General features: G+C 46.5%; 1 protein-coding gene across 1 annotated transcript in view; it reads left to right on the top strand.

The window, feature by feature from the left end:
• Nucleotides 1-23575, top strand: part of LOC115477548 (LARGE xylosyl- and glucuronyltransferase 1) — a 332081-nt gene that overhangs the window by 291252 nt on the left and 17254 nt on the right. The window contains exons 10-11 of the mRNA XM_030214492.1: nt 2663-2818; nt 10378-10541. Coding sequence (XP_030070352.1) covers nt 2663-2818; nt 10378-10541 — 320 coding nt within the window. The remainder of the gene's footprint in view (nt 1-2662; nt 2819-10377; nt 10542-23575) is intronic.

Raw genomic sequence — 23575 nt, 5'->3', positions numbered from 1 at the left:
CATGCATTTGACAGCTCAGGTGCACCGGATTCCAATCCCCACCGCGAAAAAATTCCGTGGTGGTCTGGAGTTTTTCTCCTTATATGGTGTATAGCCCCACCCAGTGCATCCCAGAAAGCACTGCCATTTGGAGAGCGGTGGCTCTGAGGCAGGAAGGGAAGAGCTGTTGTTCTGCCTAACTTTTTTTTAATGTACTGGGGAGGAGGGAGGGTTGCTAAGACCATCAGGGTCAGTTGCTAGGGTGTGCAGTTCACTGAGCTACCATGGAATTTTGCCAAGGGTGCAGGAGGAGGGGCAGGTGGTGCGGGGAGGGGTCTGGGGTCCACTGGACCACCAGGGAATTTTGTCAAGGGTGCAGGGGGGGGGGGTCTTGCCAGCAGGGGGTGTTGCGGAGAGGGGGTGGAGCAGTAGGGAGCACAAGCAGGCAGCCTTTGCAGTTGCTTGCTTGTGTTTCCCTCCTCTTCTGACAGCTCCAGAGCAGCCGTAAAATTAGCTCCTTAGAACTGGGCGCTCTGGAGCTGTGCATTGCTCGGAATATTCATTAAAATACCAACGAGCTCATTTGCATGGGGTTCTCAGTGGCTGCCAACGGCTGCTCGCTAAATAGCATTTGCTTTAGACTGGCTAGAACCAGTCTAAAGCAAATGTTAACATCACGGTAAGCTTTGCTTACTGTACACTAAATGCAACCTTGTGCCTCCTGCAAATGTTTTAAGAGTGTTCTGAATTTTGTACGCCAGCACTCTGGAGTCCATCCTTCCTGTGCAAGCCCCACCGTTCTTGTAAAGACCCAGGTGCCCCCGAAAATAGCGGCTTCCAAGTTTCTTATCCAGTAATAAATACCGTGAATTTTTATTTTTGTAAATTATCGTAAAGCCTTACTAATCCTTTCTTCCCTACTGAAGCACTTTAGAAGCAGAGTCCTGCGTTGTGTAATTACACACCCCATGATGTGTTCGGTGACAGCGGACCTGCGGTCTTGTGTCTAGCAATCTAAATGTTTATAATTACAATGCAACACGTTGCCTGTCGTGTCTTATTACTTAATTACAGTTATTTTCTCTGATCTGCCTACTAGAAACTCTTACTGGTCTTTCAGCAGCCCATTCATTCTCCTTATGGAAGTAAACCTACCAGAAACATTTTGGATAGCCAGCAAAATTATTGGTGTTTTTTTTTTTTTTTTGTCTTCCGGTGCAATTGCTGAGGTCTCTTGTTCCTGTTATATTATTTTTGCGGTATCTAATTCATCTCCGTGCATTTGCCACATTGTATTCTGTTTCTGTATATGGTCCTGTGCTGGTTCTTTACTGTGTAGTCAGAAACAAACTTAATATGGCAAAGCTACTGTATTTCCTTATGAAGAGACAAAATTGCTTTGTTGCATGCATGCATCTTTGCTCTTACTCATTTGCCCTGGTAGTGATAAACGTCACCCTGTAAGGCAGCTCAGTGTTGCACTGACACATATAGTACCCTGTTTCCCCAAAAGTAAGACATCCCCCCAAAATAAGACCTAGTAGAGGTTTTCCTGAATTGGTAGATATAAGGCCTCCCCCGAAAGTAAGACCTAGCAAATTTTTGTTTGAAAGCAGGGCCGCCGAGAGCCGGACAAGGCCGCCCCCCCCCCCCACCCGAGGTCGCTGGGCCCCCCCCTCCACCCACCCTCCGTCGCTCCCGGAACTAACCTTAAACGCCTCCTTTCACCTTCGCAGCAAGCAGCAGCAGGGCAGACCTCTCCTTCCTTCCGTGCCCCGCCCTCGCAGACGTTACGTCAGGCGAGGGCGGGACACGGAAGGAAGGAGTGGCCTGCCCTGCTGCTGCGAAGGTGAAAGGAGGCGTTTAAGGTTAGTTCCTACTATTCCAGAACATATCTCTCTTGGCATACAGTCTAGCAATTCAGTATTTTCTATCTCCAGCAGGTGAATGGACACACTTTTCAGTTTCTGGCTTTGAGTGATTTGCGCTGTGAATATTCAGCAGGAGATAACTGGCTATCTCCTGCTGAAGTTTGCCAGGTAGCTGTTTAAATGCCATTTAACCGGCCAGGAGCCGTTCCTGGCCGGTTAAATGGTTTTAAATATCGGACAGCAGGAATATAGAGGTTAGCTCAAGGACTTGATATGATTTAGCAGGAAGGAGGTAATTTTATAAATTGGCACCTAGACATACAATCAACTTGCACGTATCGTAGGCACCAGTAACGGGGTATTTTTACAAATGTGCGCTAGTTGCTATTCTGTAAAGTAGCGTGCAATTGCAGAGAGGGCGTATACATGGGTGAAGCATGGGCAGTCCATGGGCATATCTTCAAGTGATGTGTGTCACTTATAGAATACTATCAGTTATGTATGTCACTTGACTTGTGTAGGCGGCCATCTACAATTGCCATTGACGTCATAAATGATCACACATAAACTTAGGCACGTTCATGCTGACTTACCTAGTAACCGCCTTGAGTGAATTCCTTCAAAAGGTGGTAAATAAATCCTAATAAATAATGGCATCGATGCACCTAAACAAAGTGCCAATTTATAGAATTTGTCTCCGAAGTGTTTAAATTCTAATGTGCTCTGTGTTGGCCTGAAGAAAAGATGCCATCTCATGGGATTGACCTAGACCTTGGTTGAGAAGTCTCGTCCTGTTCTTTGCCTTCTGACAGGTTATCCACTGGAACTCACCCAAGAAGCTTCGTGTGAAGAACAAGCATGTGGAATTCTTCCGCAACCTCTACCTGACGTTCCTGGAGTATGACGGGAACCTCCTTCGGCGAGAGCTCTTTGGCTGCCCTAGCGAGGCTGACGTCAACAGCGAAAACGTGAGTACGCAACTAAGATTCAGGGCCAGCGCAAGGATATTAGGTACCTTAGATGAACCTTCAGCCTTGTGCTCACTTCAGATTACTTTCACCCCCCCCCCCCCTCCAAGGTTTTGAAGATTAATGATCATTCCAACACCATCGCTTCCATATCAATCGTGTAAAATGCATAATGGGTCGAATATTACACTGCTTTAAAGTTCTTACAGCATTTTTGCACCTAACTTTACAGAATTGTCCCCATGGTGGAGATAGGTGGCCATTATCTGTATAGCTAAGCAGTTTAATTGAGGCCTAGAGAAAAGCTATTCTAAATTAAACCATTTAGCTATATGTGGACAGCTGTCTGTTGTGGCTGTCCCTATTTACCACCCAGCCATATAGGTGGACTGAAGCTATAAGTGCCATGACTGGCGTTTCGAGAAACTACGAACATAAGAACACAACAATCCTACACTGGGACAGATCGAAGGTCTACCAAGCCCAGTATCCTGTTTCCAACAGTGAACAATCCAGGTCCAAGTACCTGGCAATATCCCAAAGAGTAAAAACAGATTTTATGCTGCTTATCCCAGGAATAAGCAGTGGATTTTTCCAAGTCCATCTTATTAATGGCTTATGGACTCTACTTTTAGGAAATTCTGCAAAACTTTTTTAAACCCTGCTAAGCTAACTGCTTTTTACCACATTCTCTGGCGACAAATTAGAGTTTAATTACATGTTGAGTGAAGAAATATTTTCTCTGATTTGTTTTAAATTTACTACTTTGTAGCTTCATTGTGTACCCCCTAGTCCTTGTATTTTTAAAAAGAGTAAACAAGCGATTTACATCTTCCCATCTCACTCCACTCAGTGTTTTGTATACCTCTGTCATGTCTGTCCTCAGCCGTTTCTTCTCCAAGCTGAAAATCCCTAGCCGCTTTAGCATTTCCTCATAAGAGAGTTTTCACATCCCCTTTATCATTTTTGTTGCCCTTCTCTGTACATTTTAAGTAGAGGGGTGTGGTAGCCGTGTTAGTCCACTCTTAAGGTTATCAATAGAAATCAAACAAAATGAAACATGGAAAAGAAAATAAGATGATACCTTTTTTATTGGACATAACTTAATACATTTCTTGATTAGCTTTCGAAGGTTGCCCTTATTTCCGATCTGACGAAGAAGGGCAACCTTCGAAAGCTAATCAAGAAATGTATTATGTCCAATAAAAAAGGTATCATCTTATTTTCTTTTCCATGTTTTATTTTGTTTGATTTCTGTACATTTTGTAATTCACTGATCCACTACCATCAATAAATATATTTAATATTGACCCAGTAAAGAACACAGCCATGCATGCAAGACAAATCAAAAGAGAGGAAAAAAACCCACGTCATTTGCAGAGCGCTGGCAGTGCATTTTCAGGCCCTCGTTTTCAAATGCAATGTACAGTAGGCCTTGGTTTGTCATCCAGGAGCATCACCTCCCCCTCCATCTGCTGCTTCATGATTAATTTTTTATCTGCCAAAGCTGCCAGGGAGCACAGCTTCCCTTTCTCCTGTTTATTAAATCCTTCAAAGGGAGGAGGGAAAATCCCCTCTCAGCTTTAATTACAAGTTAAAAATAAAACCATTCTGAGTTGGATTCTCAAAAACCATTTTTCCTGGTGCAGCTTGGGCAGGGAAGCAGTGGGAGCAGATGGTGCTTTATGGGAGCAGCTGACGGCTGGAGTAATAAGATGCTGATGCCTGAATTTATTCAAGTGTATTATGGACCTGTTGGGGTGGAACTCGGTTCTCGTTTCTGTTCGTGGAGACCGTGAGCTCAGAAAGCTAGATTTTTTGAGCTCAGTGATACCAGTGTTCCCTAAGGCAGGCACTGACTCCCCTGAGGACCATATTGAAAGGGCTGGCTACCTGTAAGAAAATATATGCACTCCCCCCCCCCCCCCCCTCATTACCACCAAGATGTCCCTGGTTGCCCTGGAGTGGAGGAGTGGCCTAGTGGTTAGGGTGGTGGACTTTGGTCCTGGGGAACTGAGTTCGATTCCCACTTCAGGCACAGGCAGCTCCTTGTGACTCTGGGCAACTCACTTAACCCTTCATTGCCCGCCGCATTGAGCCTGCCATGAGTGGGAAAGCGCGGGGTACAAATGTAACAAAAAAACAAAATAAAATAATTTCCACCTCACTCTCATGTAAATATCAAAATCCAAGGGGGTCTTTTGCTAAGACGAGCTAGCGTTTTTAGCGCACGCTAGACGTTAGAGACGCCAATGTATTCCTATGGGTGTGTCTAATGTTTGGCGCACACCTATCTTTAGCACACGCTAAAAACGCCAGCGTGTCTTAGTAAAAGACCCCCCAAATTCTCTACAGTGGGTTGCGACCCCCATGGTCAGTCCATTTTCTTGGGCCCTGAGGCTGTCACGGTCTCTTACCCCACCCTGTTCTCATAGCCGCCGAGAGGGGAGGGCAGGGGGGACAAAATTTCCCGGGCCCGGCACTGCAGTCCCACCTGCCCTCCGTCGTCAACCGTCTGCCCCCTGCATTGAAATCGCAGTCTCACCTCCGTGAAAGCAGCGCTGCAGGCATCAGAACGCCTCCCTTCGGCCGTCCTTCCCTCCCTGTGTCACACCCTCATCTGACGTAACTTCCGCGAGGGCGGGACACAAGGAGGAAAGAAGGGCCGAAGGAAGGCGTTCTGCTGTCTGCAGCGCTGCGTCCACAGAGGTGAGACTGCGATTTCAATGCAGGGGGCCCGGCCCGGTGGCGGATGGAGAGGGGGAGCAGCAGCGGTGACCTCGGGAGGTGGAGGGGGGAAGCAGTGGTTGCGGCGATTTCGGGGGGAGCGGTGGCGACCTCGGGGGGGAGGGGGAGTGGCGGCGGCCTCTGGGGGCGGTACGGCGAGGACGGCAGGGGCGGGGCCCCGTGGGCGGCGTTGCCCCGGGCCCGGCCCAGTATCTCAGCGGCCCTGCCTGTTCTTCATGGAAGAGGCAGGCTTCGTGGCCCCAGGCACGGTGGAATGGCAGGCAGTAATATAGAAGCGGACCTCTGTCTTAACAAAGGTCGAGAGCTGGGAACCAATTGCCTTGTAAAAAGAGCAAAACACAAGAAGTTTCATTTTCAAAGCTGCCTCTTTCATTTCGTGCTTGTGTAAAATGAAAGCTTTTGAATGTAAGGTCTAGAGCTCTGAAAGCAGGAGACTTCAAACAGATTTGCTTTGAGCAGGTTCTCCGATCCCGGTGTCGGCGAGCGAGCGTGCCACAGCTGCTGCTACAAAGAGCTAAATTAACAAATGCAATTGAACTCTCGCCCTGTCTGTCCGACTGTCCCTTCTGTTACATTAGATCTTGCTGTTCTGGCTTCTTCCCGTCTTTGGCATTTCATTTGTTGGAAACACACAGACATCGTGCACAGCCATCGTGTCTGCTATAAATCATTTGTTTTATTGGTAAGGGGAGGGGGGAGTTGATTGCATTAAAAAAAAAATATTATTATTGTACCACTTTCTTAATACTGTTCAGCCCTGAGGCACCCCAATCGACACACTAAAGTCTCCAGTTGATCTGTTAACCCAGTTGACAGTCTGGCAGAAAGCACAGTCCAATTATGGCCAGATGTGCTAGTCAAAATTGGCCCATTGCCCGTTTTCTTGTGAGTGCCAGTTCCGATTTCTAGTCCTGCTTAACTCCAATGGAACACGCAACCAACTGGGGCACCGAAAAATCACTGCAAAAAGTCTTACGTCCCCAGCAGTCACCACTGTTCGTTACGAGTTTGATATGAAGGGGAGATGTTCCCCCTGTCCCATAAGTTTACTTAATTTTATTTTTCGTTTCTAAGTGCTAGGCTAATTTTAAAAAGCTTCCTGGTTTTTACTGTCTTTTTCAGTGATCCCTATCCATTTACATCTGATTGTTATCAATGCAGAAATAAAGACCTATGGATAATTTATCCGTATAACTTTACGTCTACTGTTTCTGTGGTCATAGTTAAACGACTTGCTTATCTGTAATAACAGTTATCTGTGGATACTTCAAATACACCCCTAGCCCACCTACTACTACTACTACTTATCATTTCTATAGCGCTGTTAGACGTACACAGCGCTGTACACTTGAACATGAAGAGACAGTCCCTGCTCGACAGAGCTTACAATCTAATTAGGACAGACAAACAGAACAAACAAGAGATAAGGGAATATTAAGGTGAGGATGATTAAAATAAGGGTTAGGAGTTAAAAGCAGCATCAAAAAGGTGGGCTTTTAGCTTAGATTTGAAGACGGCCAGAGATGGAGCTTGACCCAGAGCCACTCGTTCCCGGGAGGAGAGTCTGCATGTCCTTTTTGGACGTCTTTGGCATGCGCAGAGCAGCCAGCATAACGCTTGGCTGCTCTGCGCATGCTCGACTGGCCGACTGGTTTCCGAGGGAAGAGAGAATGAAAGTGAGCTAAAACGAGCAGCTCATTTGCATTCCATTTCCTTGATGCATGGCCGTTCCCTACCGATTCGCTATGGAATCGGAATGGCTGTTCCGAGGACTTTAGTGCATCTTCCCCTTTGTAAGGAGATGTCCATGAGAGCAGAGACTCGAGGAAGCCCAGCAAGAGCTGAACAACTAACGAAGGATCAGAGAAAAAGCCTTACCCTTATTCATGCAAGAAAATGTATTAAATGTATCTTAAATGCCAACAGATAGACTGAAGTGTCTGATCCACTCTGCCAGGTATATATTCTTCATCTTGAAGAGGTGTCTATGAGATTTACACTAATGCACCTACTGCCCACCTGACCTGTCAATCCTCCATCCCAAACACGACCAAGCTGTCAGTGTTCATCTCCCTATGCTTTTTTGCAGCCTTGATGTAGTTACACATCTGCTGTTTATTTTGACATTTATAGACTACTTATATCCTAGGCAGATTACAGTATAAATGCACTACCACCCGACGTGAAAAAAATGCGAGACCTAGCCAACTTTCGGAAATCACTGAAGACCTACCTCTTCAACGAGGCATACCACAAAGATCCCTCCTATGAACGTTAACGCAATACCGCTTTATCGCCCATTCTGAATTTGAATCTACTATGTCCTCATCAAGGCATGCTCCAACGATCCATCCTATGAACTTTTATTGGAACACCACTCTACCTCTTATCCAGAACATGAACTCTTTATACCTGATTGCTTAATCTACTTTGTTATTCATGATCTTTATGTAATACCTCTTGTATTTCTCACTCCAGAATGGCGATCGCCATGACGGAACAATGTAAGCTACATTGAGCCTGCAAATAGGTGGGAAAATGTGGGATACAAATGCAGTAAATAATAATAATAATATAACATGTAGGAGTAATGTCAGAAAATTCTTTTTCATGTTGTCTCCAAGTTATACAAGTTTATGATTACTTCACTTTACAGTGGTAAATCTAGTCTACGAGCTATATGGGAATCTGAGCTGAAAATACCACTTGACAGATCAGCAGTTGAGTTTGTTCTGGTCCCAAATCAGTAGACCTATAGCATCTGCAAATTATTTGCAATCTCTCTTCTTTCTTCATCACAGGTCGTTATGGACTCCTCATAAGATTAAAACTGCTGGTCTCTTGGACAATAACTTTGTTGTGGAACAAATTTCCTAAATAAATAGGTTTTAATTTGTTTTCGAAACGGAAAATAACTTGAAGAAGAGCATAGCAAAATCTCAATATCTTTCTCAAGGCGAGCAGCGTGAAATGAAAAAAGGTTACTGAATGTCCTAGATCTTTTCATAATTTTTAGAGAAGGAAAGCAAATAAAGCTGTTGAAATAGCGATCCTTAGTTTTTGAGAAAAGATAAAATGGGATAAAAAACAGTAGATGGGAGCAGACTCATGGACTATTTTATCTCTAATAGAAAAGAATTAAAACAAAATTCTAGCATGAGCTGGAAACCAGTGACTCTTTTTAAAATACAATAGTACACTCAGGGCCATGTTTACTAAGGTGCATTAGCGTTTTTAACATGCCTTCAATTAGCGTGCGCACTAACCATGTAGGCGCCTATAAGGATATTGTAGGGGCGTACACTGTTAACGTGTGTTAAAAATGCTAACGCGCCTGTAATGTGGCTTAGTAAACAGGGCGCTAAAATATGTCCCTGTTGAGTTTTATTTAATTTATTTACAGTGATCACATTTTATCTTTCTGTTATCAACTATTTAAAAAAAACGTTGAAAATTAATTAAGGGTTTCTTTTACAAAGCCGCGCTAGCGATTCCCACGCAGCAAATGGGAGGAAGCCCATAGGAATTGAACGGGCTTCCTCTCATTTGCCGTACCAGGGATTCGCTAGCGCAGCTTTGTAAAAAAAAAAAAACCCTAAAGGTGGTGAAAACATTTGAAAGTAAGGCCTAGAGCAGAAGACTTCAAACAGATCTGCTTTGAGCAGGTTCCCCTAAGCTGGTGTCAGCGAACCTGAACGCTTTCTGCAGGTTCCTCTGTCCTGGTGTCAGCGACCGTGCCGCAGCTGCTGATACAAAGAGCTAATTTAGCAAATGCAGTTGGACTTGCCCTGTCTGTCCGACTGCCCCTTCTGTGCTGGCTTGTTTTGGTACTGTTTCTCTGTACGTCCAGAATTATATTTCACTTCATGCAAATGTGTATGGAATAAAATAACCCTTAATCAGTCAGTGCTGACACCAGGGGCATAGCCAGACTTTGGCGGGAGGGGAGGGCTCCAGAGCCCGAGGTGAGGGGGCACATTTTAGACCCCCCCCCCTCCGGCGCCGCCCCTCCCCTGTCCCTTTCAACCCCCCGTCCCGCCGCCGCTGCCAATGCTCCCCCACCACCGCCAGCTACCTTTGCTGGCGGGGGTCCCCTACCCCTACCAGCCGGTCCCCTTCAGCCCGGTCTCCGAGTCTGGTGCATTCGCTGATCTGGATTCTGTTTCTGTGAGTCCTGACGTCCTGCACATTCCTACGTGCAGGACGTCAGGACTCACAGAAACAGAATCCAGATCAGCAATGCGCCAGAGAGCGGCGCTGAAGAGGACTTCAGCTGGCGGGGGTTGGGGACACCTGCCAGCAAAGGTACCTGACAGCGGCGGGAGGGGGAGGGTCGAATGTGGCAGGTGAGGGGCAGCGGCGGGGAGGGATGAAAGCAGGGGGGCCAGGGCTAAATCTGGTGGGGGCTTGCCCCCGTGGCCCCACCTAGCTACGCCCCTGGCTGACACAAACGCCTATGTTTACAAAAGTGTGCTATAGGTGTGTTTTAACGCGCATAAATGGTGTACGCACGTTAAACACTAATGCACCCATAGAAATGTATAGGCATGTTAGCGTTTAATGCGCCTTTGTAAACACCTCAAAATGCAAAAGTGTTTTTTAGTTTTGACCTGTATATGTTTGTCTGGCCGTAGTAATAGCAGGAATAACTTAATGCTGATATTGTATCCATATAAAATTATACGTTTGTTTTCAGCTAGCTGAACTAATATGTAAATTTATGCAGATAACTCGTCTGTAAACAGCTCCATGTTTTGTAACCGTCTGAATATTGCCTCACCTGTCTCTGGTGTGTGTTTTGTGATTCACAGCTTCAGAAGCAGCTCTCTGAGCTGGACGAGGATGACCTCTGCTACGAGTTCCGACGGGAACGTTTCACCGTCCATCGCACGCACCTGTATTTCCTGCACTACGAATACGAGCCAGCAGCTGACCATACAGACGTCACCCTGGTGGCGCAGCTCTCCATGGATAGGTAAAGCTCTTATTTCACGGCAGGTCTTGGAAACCGAGGAGGTCCTTTTACCAAGGTGCGCTGAAAAACGGCCTGCGGTAGCGTAGGCACGGGTTTTCGGGCACCCGCAGGTCCATTTTTCAGCACGCCTCTCAAAAAAAAAAAAAAAAAGGCCTTTTTAACATTTTTGCCAAAAATGGACGCGGGGCAAAATCAAAATTGGTGCGCGTCCATTTTGGGTCTGAGACTTTACCGCCAACCATTGACGTAGTGGTAAAGTCCCACGCGGTAACCGTGCAGTAATGACCTACGTGTGTCCGAGAAAAAAAAATTATTTTTCGTATGTGCGTATCAGACGCACGCCAAAATTGAAATTACTGCAAGAGCCGAGCGGTGACTGGTCGGTAACTACATTTTGGCCCGCGTAGACGCTTACACGGCTTAATAAAAAGGGCCCCCAAGAGCTTGGCTTCAGGCAGTGCCGAAAGTGACATGAGCGTGACTTAGTGTCTATTCATTTGTTGATGGTATTTCACCGTGGAATCAGTGGCGTAGCTAGGTGGGGCGCCAGGGGAGCGGCTGCTCCCCCAAACGGAGTTCCGCCGGCGCCTATTTTTTTCTCGTCGTGTTGCATTGAAAATGTGCGCCGGCGCCGGCGGAAGTCTGCTTTCGCTCCCCTCGCGCCGTCAACTTGGCACCGCCTCTGCGTGGAATGTGGGACCTCTGGTCAGTCTGGTGGCTCATTTTCCTGCATGATTCTCAGGTCGGGTCTTTTGCTCATCAGGTCACCTGCAGCTAGGGATTATGCAGAGACAGTGTTCACAGCCTCTAGGATAGGAGGTAGAAGGAGCCAAGGCCATTGTTTGAGTGAAATCTTGTAGCCAGATTTCATTGTTTAATGATAATAAATAGAAATAAATCAAAACAGAGAAAAGAGAATAAGGTGATACCTTTTTTTATTGGACTAACAATACATTTTTTGATTAGCTTTCGAAAGTAACCCTTCTTCTTCAGATCAGAAATAAGCAAATGTTGATAAAAATCAGAATATTTAAGGGAAATACAAAAGCATTGCAATGCCAGTCTCACAGGAAGAGGGTGGGGTGGGTTAGGTGAGAAACGGGGAGAGCTGGGAGGCTGATAAGAGGGTAACAAAACAGTATAATTTTATGGTTTATAGTGGGATGGAAAACCCAGATCTTTGTCAAATCCTGTCTGGTGGGTGTCAAATTATTTCATTATTTTGAATTCAGAAGTCTTTCGTTCCTGGATTGTCTTAAAGTTGCCTTTTAGTATTTTCACTATAAGATCATTGATGTAGCGTTCTGGTTTTGTGCCGTGCTGTCCCACAGAGGTGACATCCTGGTTGGCATTGTCTCGTTTCATATGATGTCTTTGTAGATTAAATCTTGTCTTTAGCATCTGGCTTAAGGGTTAAATCTAGCAGCGACATTTTGTGGACCTGATTGAAAGGTTCTTATATAAAGATTCCTGGCAAATAGCCACCAGTTCCTGACACTCATTGAGGTGACCAGACTAGGTACATTTGAAGCAGGTGTGTAGCCAGACCTCGGCGGGAGGGGGGGCCAGAGTCCGAGGTGGTGGGGGGGGCACTGTTTAGCCGCCTCCCCCTGCCGCTGACCGCCCCCCCCCCCCTCGCTGCAACCGCAACCCCGCCACCGCCTTACGTCCTGCCCCGTGCAGGACGTAAGGCGTCAGAAACAGATGATCACACAACGAAGGCGCCGGAGTTGACCGGCGCTGAAGAAGACTCTTCGGCTAGCGGGGATTGGGGACCCCCGCCAGCAAACAAGGTACCTGATGCGGTGGTGATGGGGGGGTCAAATGTAGAGGGGGCCAGGGTGTAATCTGTGGGGGCCCATGCCCCCGTGGCCCCATGTAGCTACACCCCTGATTTGAAGGGCTATAAATAGCAGGGAAAACTCCCTGGGTGGGTTGCAAATGGGGGGGGGGGGGGGGTCATGGCTCAAGATCTCAGCCCTGCTTCTGATACAGAGTAGCTGAAGGAATCTGAAAAACCAATAAACAAGCAAATCCTTCTGCCCCTGTATCCCCGTGGTTTTAATTTTATATAAAATTGGATCCCTCGACCCACTTTGCATGCTTAGCATTTGATGTAGACAGACATTGAATATAAACATCTGAAAAAAAAAATAGCTAAAATAACCTCCGATTTAAGGGCTTTTATTTGCTGCATATGGACATATATTTTGACGTGGGAAGCAGCGGCATGTCGGGAAATGAATTGTGGGACAAGCCGTGTTGCAAAGGAAACCTTGTTCAAGTGTTATCATTTGAACTTCAAAAGTGAAATATTAGCCGTGTTCCGTGGTGATTTAAAAAGCTGCTGGTGTAAAAAGGGCAGATGGAGCCCCGGATACAGGCGTCTGTGTACAGACTTTGCAACAAGAGAAGCAACGTCGGTGGTATCTGCTTGAAAACTTACTGCAATGTGCATGAGCTAAATGTACATACATATATCCTATATAATAATTCTCACCTCCAACGTTCTATGCTTGGGACCGTGGCTCCCTGGCTGCAAGTGGTCTGCGAGGCAGACACGCACGGACGTCACTGACGTCAACACAGCTGATTCCAAGGCAAGGTTTCCCTACTCCTCCTACTGCCTCGGAATCAGCTGTCACCCCCCCCCCCCCCCCGCGCCTGGGACCGTGCCGCATTGAAAGGTGGACCGGTAGGCTGTGTAGATAACCTCACATCAACGGCTGCTAAAAAGAACAAGTGCCATGGCCCATGCGTGAATAAACAAACAAAAAAAAAGAGGCTCGAGACTGGCTGCCACGCGCAAAGGCTCCACGGTGCCTGCAGCCCGCCCAAACGTGCCGCGCTCGGTAATCGACAGTACAAAACTGATCAGCTGGGAACTGATCAGTTTTGTACTGCCAACATCGCGAACCGCACTCTCGAAACTGACAGCTCAGCTGACAACACTGCCAGACTACAGAAGCCCTGTACAGAAAGTGCTGCCCCGCCCTAACAAAAACACGTAGCCTGCAAGACACCGGCCGACCCAACAACACTGCTGGCCTCCCGAAGCACCGTCACTAAAGTGCCGCCCACCCTCACAAAACCACAAAGATTGCGAGCCAGCGGGCGTCCCGACACTAACGCGCTCACAGAACTCCCTGCAGAAACAACAGTAATAAAACAGGGAACTCCTACTGACATGACAGAGGCAACTGACAGGCAGCACAGAAATGAAATCGAAACTACTCTGAGTAAGTGTGCTATGTACAGGGACGAAAAGAAGGAGGGGAAGGGAAATAGGGCCAAATTCACCGGTCTACAATGGAAAAACAATACTTCAAAGGGAACCAGCCCTTCTACAGGGTATTAAGTGCAGCTAAAAAACGGCAGGAGGGGGGAGGAAAAATTGCACCAAACACATAGACACTCGCTGTCTCTCACACAGTCTTTCACTCTCTGTCACACACACTCTAGAAAACATGTCACACACACTCTAGAAAACACACACACAAAAACACACACACTGTATGTCTCTGTCACACACACACACATACACTCTGAGACAGTGCCTACCCCTGTGCTCCTGCAAGGGCATGCTGCAAGGAGGAGGATATGGAGAGAGAGACACACACACACACACATGCTCTCTCTCACACACAACCAGTCTTGCATTCTCTGTGTCTCACTGCGGAAGGAGGGGAGGGGAGGGTAAGTAGGGGCGAATTCACACAAGTAAACAATGGAAAAACACACACACACTACCAGCAAAAACTTAATGGTGCTCATTTCAAGAATGAAGTTACACACACAGGAATGCATCCAACAATTTGAACATGCAAAAAAAAAAAAAAACAGCACCACAACACATGAATTCATGCACAAGCACAAAGACAAACATGTTGGCAGAATTACAAATTTAGGGAAAGAAAAAAGATAAAAAAAAAAAACAAGGACACAGATATTCCTTCGGATTATAACACTTTTATAACAACTGTTAGGTTACAAAAAAAAAACATTCATATAAAACCTTGCTAGCGCCCGTTTCCTTTAAAACAGAAACGGGCCTTTTCTACTAGTTGCAAATAACACTGACTGCTGAAGAATGCTCCCCTCCTGAATTAAATGACAGGGAACTTCTGCAAATTTATTTATTTATTACATTTGTGTCCCACATTATCCCACCTCTTTGCAGGCTCAATGTGGCTTACAGTTCGTCATGGATACTGGAGATAGAAGAGAATATACATTTGGCTTTACAGAGGGTTATGGGTTACATGGTGGTAAGATACATGACAGTGTTAAAGCAAAAGGCATTAAACGACGTTTCTGGATATATGAAGGATAGTACAGTTACACGTGTTGATCTTTATGCTATATCTTGTCGAAGAGATAAGTTTTCAATAATTTATGGAAATTGGTCAATTCATAAACCGTTTTCAGGTCACGTGGCAACGCGTTCCAGAATTGCGTGCTCATATAGGAAAAGGTAGCTGCGTGCATTAATTTGTACTTCAGACCTTTTACACTTGGGAGGATGCAAATTGAGGAATGTGCGAGAGGATTTTTTTGCGTTCCTGGGTGGTAGTTCTATTCGGTCTGACATGTAGGCTGGGGTGTCACCGTGGATGATTTTATGGACTAGGGTGCAAAGTTTGAATGTGATGCATTCTTTAAGTGGGAGCCAGGGTAGTTTTTCTCGTAGGGGTTTCACGCTATCGTATTTTGATTTGCCGAATATAAGTCTGGCTACCGTGTTCTGGGCTGTTTGGAGTTTTTTTTTAAGTATTATCAGAGTCTCTCTCCACTAACCTGCGACATACACCACCCGCTGGGAACCAGGGGGTAGCTTGCAAATGCAGGGATGGAGAGGCAAAGGAATGGGGGAGAGACCCCCAACAGTGGATTCTAAGGTTTTTTGTTTGTTTTTTTTTCAACAAAATATTTGCACTGAAATCCCATCATTTTTATGTGCTGAGTTCCGATACCTTGTTACATGAATAGAGTTCATACAGGTTTTCTGTGCTAAGTATTTCTTAATCATAATGAAATGCAGGTATGGTAATTATAAACAGTTAGCAATCTGCAGTGCCCTGCAATTTTTGGTGCAGATTGCCACGGCAACCCATGATCATTCTCACTGCAGTTCGCAGAGCTTCCGCAGGTTGCCACAGCAACCTGGGGGAAATCCGCAGGATAATTGCACATCGACGTAGCTTGTGGCTGCTGGCTCCGTATTTCCTAGTCCTGGCTTGTTTCATCTGTGAAGCGAGCAGTTAGGTTGCTCATTTAGAAGATGACAACAGAAAAGGAGGCAGAATACAAGTTTTCCTCCCAGATTAGGGCTTTTAGATTACTGCCCGTCATCACGGTTCAATAAATCCTCCCATGGCAATGGTGAAGCTTCTGCCTTGTTCAGTCCTACATTGTACTCCATCTGGAGTCACTCAGAGGAGCAGAGAACTCCCAAAAGCTAGCTAGAAACGTATATTTTCAATGGATTGTTAACCACAGAAGTAAACTAACACTTCAATCACATTTCTAGTATTTATTTATGTATTAGGATTTATTTACCGCCTTTTTGAAGGAATTCACTCAAGCGGTGTACAGTAAGAATAGATCAAACATGAGCATTAGGCAATTACAGCAGTAAAAATATTGAAATAACAAAATATTCCTATATATTATATTATATAAAGTATATTACTAAACTTGAGTGAAAAAGCACCATTTTTTTTTTTCTGAAGCGATACAAATGTGTGTTCTGTGACATATAACATTCCTTGCAAGCAGGGCTTCTCCAATTGCTCACTTTATCGGTGTTTAAACCCGAAGGCTCCCAGCAGAGCATATTATCACATGTGGACCCAATCATCTGGAACCGATGTGCTTGTGGACATTTGTTCTGAGACTCACTGAGATATTTGAAAAAAAAAAAAACAAATGGTGATATTGATTTTCTACATGTTTTTCTCATAAGTTTACTTATCAGTTAAGAGTCTATCACCATAAATTTTTAATGCTGTACCTCTAGAGATAGTAAATCATAGATGAAACGTGACATTTAAGAACAAACTGAACTGGTGAGATATTTGAATACTTGTTTCCCGTCTTCCCTTTCCTTGTCATAGAGGACACTGACTCTTTTTGAATGGGCAGAGGGTGATGGTGTTGGCATCTTTCTAAATCTGGAACCCGAAAGGAGAATTTAACTTGAACTGCCAGAGCCCTGGTTCCTAATCTATACCAACTGCATGCCCCAATCATAAGCATAAGCACATAAGCACCGCCATACTGGGAAAAGACCAAGGGTCCATCAAGCCCAGCATCCTGTCTCTGACAGCGGCCAATCCAGGCTTCAAGAACCTGGCAACCCCCCCCCCCCCCAAATAATAATGTTCAATGGACTTCTCCTTCAGGAATCTGTCCAAACCCCCTTTAAATTCTGTAAGGCCAGCTGCTGTCACTACATTCTCCGGCAACGAGTTCCAGAGTCCAACTACACGCTGAGTAAAGAAAAACTTTCTCCTATTCGTTTTAAATCTACCATATTCTAGCTTCATCTTGTGTCCCCTGGTTTTGTTGTTGTTTGAAAGTGTAAACAAATGCCTCACATCTGTCCGCTCTACTTCGCTCATTGTCTTGTAGACTTCTATCATATCACCCCTCAGCCGCCTTTTCTCCAAGCTGAACAGCCCTAACCGTCTCAGCCTTTCCTCATAGGGAAGTCGTTCCATCCCTTTTATCATTTTCGTTGCCCTTCTCTGTACCTTCTCCAATCAGTGGTCTGTGGTGCACTGTGGTTCTTGAGGCTATCACGGTGCATTCGCAAGGATACCGTACAATGGAGAAAACCCAGCCTCTTCGTGAGACTGTAGCTTACCCTGTGAATATCGGTGGCAGGAACATTGGGGAGGGAACAGCAGCAGATGGGCAGCTGGAAGTACCAGGCGTGGGGGACAACAATAGCCGCATTGCCAGAAGCTGCAGGATGCTGTGGGAACTGCATAGCCTGCAGGACTACGTGAGCAGGGGTGGGAGCAGCAGCCACTGTACAGCATGAAGAATTAGAAGCAGTGGGGTCCACAGGGACAGCGTGGTCTGGAGTGGAGCAGGCCTGACTCATAGCAGTGAACTGAGGTCTAGGAGCTTATGACGGTTGCTCAGCGTGAAGTTGCAAGAGCAGTAGGGGAGCAGCAACAGGTGAAGGGAGAGATGAGGTCAGATGGGGATGTTGGGACAACTGGAGAAAAAAAGAAATTGTTGGGGAAGGGAGAAATGATGAGACTGGAAGGCCTGAATGTGTATAGGTTACGGGAAAGGAGTGAGAAAGGAGATATGATATAGAGACTGTAATACTAGAGGACATGAATGGAGGTTACAGGGCAGGGGTAATGTCAGGAAATGTTTTTTCACAGAGAGGGTAGTGGATGCCTGGAATGCCTTTCCAAGAGGGGCGGTGAAGGAATTCAAAAATGCATGGGATAAGCACAAGCCTTGCCTAAATAGGAGGACGGAAACAAAACATCTTGGAGAAGAGACGGCTGAGGGGAGACATGATAGAGGTCTATAAAATAATGAGTGGAGTGGAACAGGTGGATGTCAAGCGTCTGTTCACGCTTTCCAAAAATACTAGGACTAGGGGGCATGCGATGAAACTATAGTGTAGTAAATTTAAAACAAATCAGAGAAAATGTTTCTTCACCCAACGCATAATTAAACTCTGGAATTCGTTGCCGGAGAACGTGGTGAAGGTGGTTAGCTTAGCAGAGTTTAAAAAGGGGTTAGACGATTTCCTAAAGGACAAGTCCATAAACCGCTACTAAATGGACTTGGGAAAAATCCACAATTCTGGGAATAACATGTATAGAATGTTTGTACGTTTGGGAAGCTTGCCAGGTGCCCTTGGCCTGGATTGGCCGCTGTCGTGGACAGGAATGCTGGGCTCGATGGACCCTTGGTCTTTTCCCAGTGTGGCATTACTTATGTACTTATGTTGAGCAGTTGAGAAGTAAGGCCAGTGCTGGATGGACTTCTACAGTCTGTCTCCTGAAAATGACACAAGACAGATGAAGATCAAGTCTGCGTATTGTATATCACTTTATTATCTTATGCTTCAAGTGGGGTGTTGTGCATCTCAAGGGGGACAGAAAAATATTTTTAAGGTTGCGATTAGCAAGTTAAATACTATTACAATACTTGTGGGTATAAAATACGGTCTGAAGACTGTATCATATTTAACTACCTTTACGTGGTTGGCATAATTTCAAATTGCCAACCAGTGTTTCAACATGAATGACTTTACTGGGTAGACTGGATGGACCATGTGGGTCTATATATTTATCATTTACTGTGTTACTGTGTATGATGGGATTAGATAGGGAAAGTGGGGAGGGGAGGAGGGGCACGGGGACTGGCTGGGTTAGAGAAAGAAAGAGAGGCTGATGCCTAAAACAAAAAGTCCATCTACTAAACAACATCCAGATCCCAATTTTGCAAAGTCAGAATTTGAACGTTTCACACTGCAGTTCATCGAAATAGCCAAGGGATATGTTGTGGGTGTCTTTTGGGCGGGACTAGGGAGGGCCCAAAACTAGGACGTCCCAACAGTGGTTTTCGAACGGGAACAAACATCCATGTCTAAAAAGAAGGACGTTTTGTATCTAGACCTTTTTCGATCGCATCTAAGTTATAAAGAATTGCTCTAATTGAGCAGCTGACCACTGGAGATATTATGGCATGACCCTTTCTTAATTCCCCAGTGGTTGCTGTGACCTGCCCATGCTCCTCCCACCCCCTTGCACGCTAAAGTTACAGAAAATTGCCGAGTTCATGCCCAGCTCACATGTAACTGTTATACATGTGTTATCCTATATAATAACTAGTGGACCCAAGCCCGTTTGAAACGGGCCCTAGAAAGGCTCTCGTCTAAGCGATTATTTTCTCTCTCCCCTGCCCCCCCCCTTCATGTCCAGCGATTCTTTCCTCCCCTCTGTGTCCCGCGATTCTGCCCTCCCCTCTGTGTCCCGCGATTCTGCCCTCCCCTCCATGTGCAGCATTTCTCCCCTGCCCTCCCATCCGTGTCCCACGATTCTCTCCTCCCCTTCCGTCCCATCTCATCCATGTCCATCGATTCTCCTCTGCCCTGCCCTCCCCTCTATGTCCTGCGATTCTGTCCTCCCCTCCATGTCCACCGATTTTCCTGTGCCCTGTCCTCCTATCCTTGTCCTGCAATTCTGCCCTCCCCAGAGATTGTCCTCTGCCCTGCCCTCTCATCCCATCCATATCCATCTTTAGAGTGAGAGAGAGAGAGAGAGAGACTGAGTGTGTATATGTGTGTGTTTGTGTGTGAGAGAGAGTGAAAGTGTGTGTGCGCACGCGCGTCTGTCTGAAAGAGAGAGGGGGAGAGAGAGAGAGAATGAATATCCTGCTATATAAATAAAGAGTGGCCTTTGTTTTGATAATGGGCAGGACTCGGCTCTCCATCTCTCTATCCCTCTCCCTCTGTTCCCACCGGAGCTGAAGTTCTTCGCCTTTTTTGTTTAATATTCATTCTCTCTGTCTCTCCCTCTCTCTCTCTCAGATTTTTTTTATTTCTGAAATGTAATTTAAAAGTTGAAGAGAGAGTGAGAGTGTGTATATATGTGTGTGTGTGTGTGTGCGAGAGAGTGAGTGTGTGTGTGTGCATCTGTCTGAAAGAGAAATAGAGTGTGAGAGTTGAGAGAAAAAATGTGTGTGTGTGCGCAAGAGATAGCAGGCGTTGTTGTAATTTTTTTAGTAGTAATCCATGTTTCCCCTCCCTCCACGCCATTTGGTTTATCCCTTCTTCGCCAAGCCTAATGCAATGGTGTTGGTGGGGGTGGGGGGGGGAGGCAAACTATATATCCTCTGTTGTCGAGAGGTGTTTAGTTTTGTGGATGGAGGCATTGTCAGCGGTGCAGAGTGACACTGGGGTAGATGAATCAGGGCAGAGACAGAGAGTGTGTATATGTGATGGAGGCTGTGAGCGGCGCCGACCCCAAGCTGCAGCAGGCGTGCCACTTGCACCGAGCCCCCTCCCCGGCACACCCCTTCCTGCGGGACCTGTGCACCTCCCCGGCCAAGCTTCCTCCACCACTACCGCCCCCAAATCCGCTCACCTTTCCGTTAAGCCGCCTGTCCTGCTGCAGCACCCCCAGTGCTAAGAATAAGCCCGTCCCGCCCAGAAGCACCGTCAAGAAAGCGGTCCGAGCCCCTCCCCCACCCAGGAAAGCCACCCCGGGGAATGGTGGCAGAGGGAAACGCCCGGCTCCCAGCACGGCCTGCAGTCACACCGGCAGTGGTGGCAGCAGGTCGTCGGACCTGTCAGACTGCGCCTCGGAGCCGCTGTCAGACTATCCCCACCCGGTGCTCGCCGGTTACCCGCAACTCTCTGTCCTTGCCGGCAATGATCGTCCGCAGCAGCCGGTCAGGAGCGCTGGCATGGGCTCGCCCTAGTTTGACTAACTCCAACTTTTGAGGGCGGGCATAGGAGGTGACGTACAGTGCATGCACAGAACAGCTGCGCTGTTCTGCGCATGTGCGGCACATCGGTCACTCTTCATTTATAAAGTAGGATTCTCACCACCAACGTTCTAATGTGGGACTGCCTGTGTCCTTGGCTCCTGGAGTTGCTGAGCTAGGCTCTGTCGCCAGGATGACGTCACTCACAGCTACTCCTTCCACTGCCTGGGAATCAGCTGTCAGTGCGCCGCTCCCTGCCACTTCGGAGCAAGTGTCAGGGAGAGGCGCATCAAAAAACTACAAGCATGGCAACACAGGCACCTCCTGGCACATCAAACACCCCCCCCCCCCCCCCCCCCCGGGCACATCAACCCCCTTGCCACCCGCAGCTGCCACTGGTAACGCTGTCCAGCCGCTGTTGCTTCTCCTGTTGAACAGCAGCGGCCGCTACAAAAAGAAGAAAAAGCATGTTTTTAAACCCAGCCCAAATCATTCGCAAATGCCCGAGTCTTAAAACGCAGTCTCTGCATCCGCCTTCGGTATCCTGCCGACACGCCCCCTTGAACTTTGGCCGGCCCTGCGACTGGCTGGGTTAGAGAAAGAAAGAGAGGCTGATGCCTAAAACAAAAAGTCCATCTACTAAACAACATCCAGATCCCAATTTTGCAAAGTCAGAATTTGAACGTTTCACACTGCAGTTCATCGAAATAGCCAAGGGATATGTTGTGGGTGTCTTTTGGGCAGGACTAGGGAGGGCCCAAAACTAGGACGTCCCAACAGTGGTTTTCGAACGGGAACAAACATCCATGTCTAAAAAGAAGGACGTTTTGTATCTAGACCTTTTTCGATCGCATCTAAGTTATAAAGAGTTGCTCTAATTGAGCAGCTGACCACTGGAGATATTATGGCATGACCCTTTCTTAATTCCCCAGATAAAAAAATAAGCAGGATTATGAAATAGGAAAAAAAAAAAATCCCAGGATAACAGTGAAACAAGGCTCGTGGTACTAGATCCCGGTCCTGGTTCTGCCAGAGCTGAGAAGTGAAAGGAGGTGGAGAAAACTGCTGGGTCAAAAAAAAAAAAAAAAAGCCCTGCAGAATAGCCATACCATAATCTAGATTGAGCTGAAATCACTCTAATGAGGCAGAGTCAATAAAGGCTAATGTTTATACTCATCCTAGGAAAGAAAACCCACATCTCTCTTAAATAAAGATGCAACAATTAACTACGCCTCCATATTCTTTTAGTGTATAGTTGACCTTTAGCTCCAATGTAAATAAGTTGTTACTGTCTATTACAGTTAACAAGGCAGGCATCAGATGAACGTGATGCTGTTTAGATGCAACAGAACTGTTTCACAAATAGATATTATGTGGCAAAATACCAAGGACACAAATGAGGTATCATTAGGAAGGAAAAGATTTGAGACATTGTAACTGTCTGGAGATGTTCATTTCTGTGCTATTGAAATCAGGACTCCTAAGCTCAGGGTAGTGAATGACATGGGGACACGAAGCCTGTACCCGTGGCCCTGGGCTCTGTCCCTGCCCTGTCCCCCTTTCAAGCCCCCCCCCCAGGCTCTGTCCATCACAAATAGAAAACAATAGCAACAATGAGCAAATCTAATAACTCCCCCTCCCCTTCCAACCCCCAACAATAGCTGGTTTCTACTACCCCAGGGGTGTAAAATAAAACCCATTCTGTGTGCCCCAGTGGGAGAGGAATATGATGATTTTTTAAATCTGTGGATGAACAAAAAGACATCAGCAATCCCAGGATTCGGTCCAGTTCTCCCATCTTCCACAGTCCTTTCTGCAATTAAAAAAAACAAAAAAAAAGCCTTCTCAGAAGATGTGCTGGTAGCAGAAATGCACAGGTTCCCCCATGCAAATTTTGCCAGTTGTGGCCAGCACGTTTGCTTGTATTTCCAAAAAATAACCGTCATCTGCATCCCTCAGACATAAAATAACCGTCCAATTTATTAACAGCCTTCAAAATAGGGAATGACACTGGGACAGAGTTTGTCCCCGTGGCTCTGTCCCTGTGTCACTCTCTAGCTCAGGGTATTGAGTGGCCAGGACACTGAGAAAATCCCCAGGTGTTAACTCGTTTGTAATTCACCTGGGATGGATTATCCAGTGTGAAATGGATCTGAGTTTTGGATGGACCATATGAGCAAGTTATATTGATGTACCGCAGGGCGGACCAATGGGAACTGTGTTACGAACCCAGGCAGCCAGACGGAGGTGCAAATTATTATATAGGATGACTTTACACAGGGGTGTGCTGGTAAATTTTTAACAACAGGCTCTTTCTCCAGACGTAGCCAGCTCTGCAGTTGGAAGGGCTAGGGGTGGCCGGGATGGGGTGGAGCAACACTTGCCTCTCTCTCCTCCCTCCCTTCCTGCGGGCACGCTAGGCGTACCTTTGCTGGCAGGCAATAAATGGACTGCCACCACTCCCAACGTCTTGCTCTGAGCAGCATGCTGAAACTTCTCACACATGCTGGAGAAGTCCCAGCCTGCTGCTCAGAGCTGGAAACAGGATCGGGGAGCAGCAGCAGTCT

This window comes from Microcaecilia unicolor, chromosome 9 (genome assembly GCF_901765095.1).
Source record: "Microcaecilia unicolor chromosome 9, aMicUni1.1, whole genome shotgun sequence".
In the NCBI taxonomy this organism is placed as follows: domain Eukaryota; kingdom Metazoa; phylum Chordata; class Amphibia; order Gymnophiona; family Siphonopidae; genus Microcaecilia; species Microcaecilia unicolor.
The sequence above is the reverse complement of the archived record's forward strand: the minus strand, read 5'-3'. Positions and strand labels throughout refer to the sequence as shown.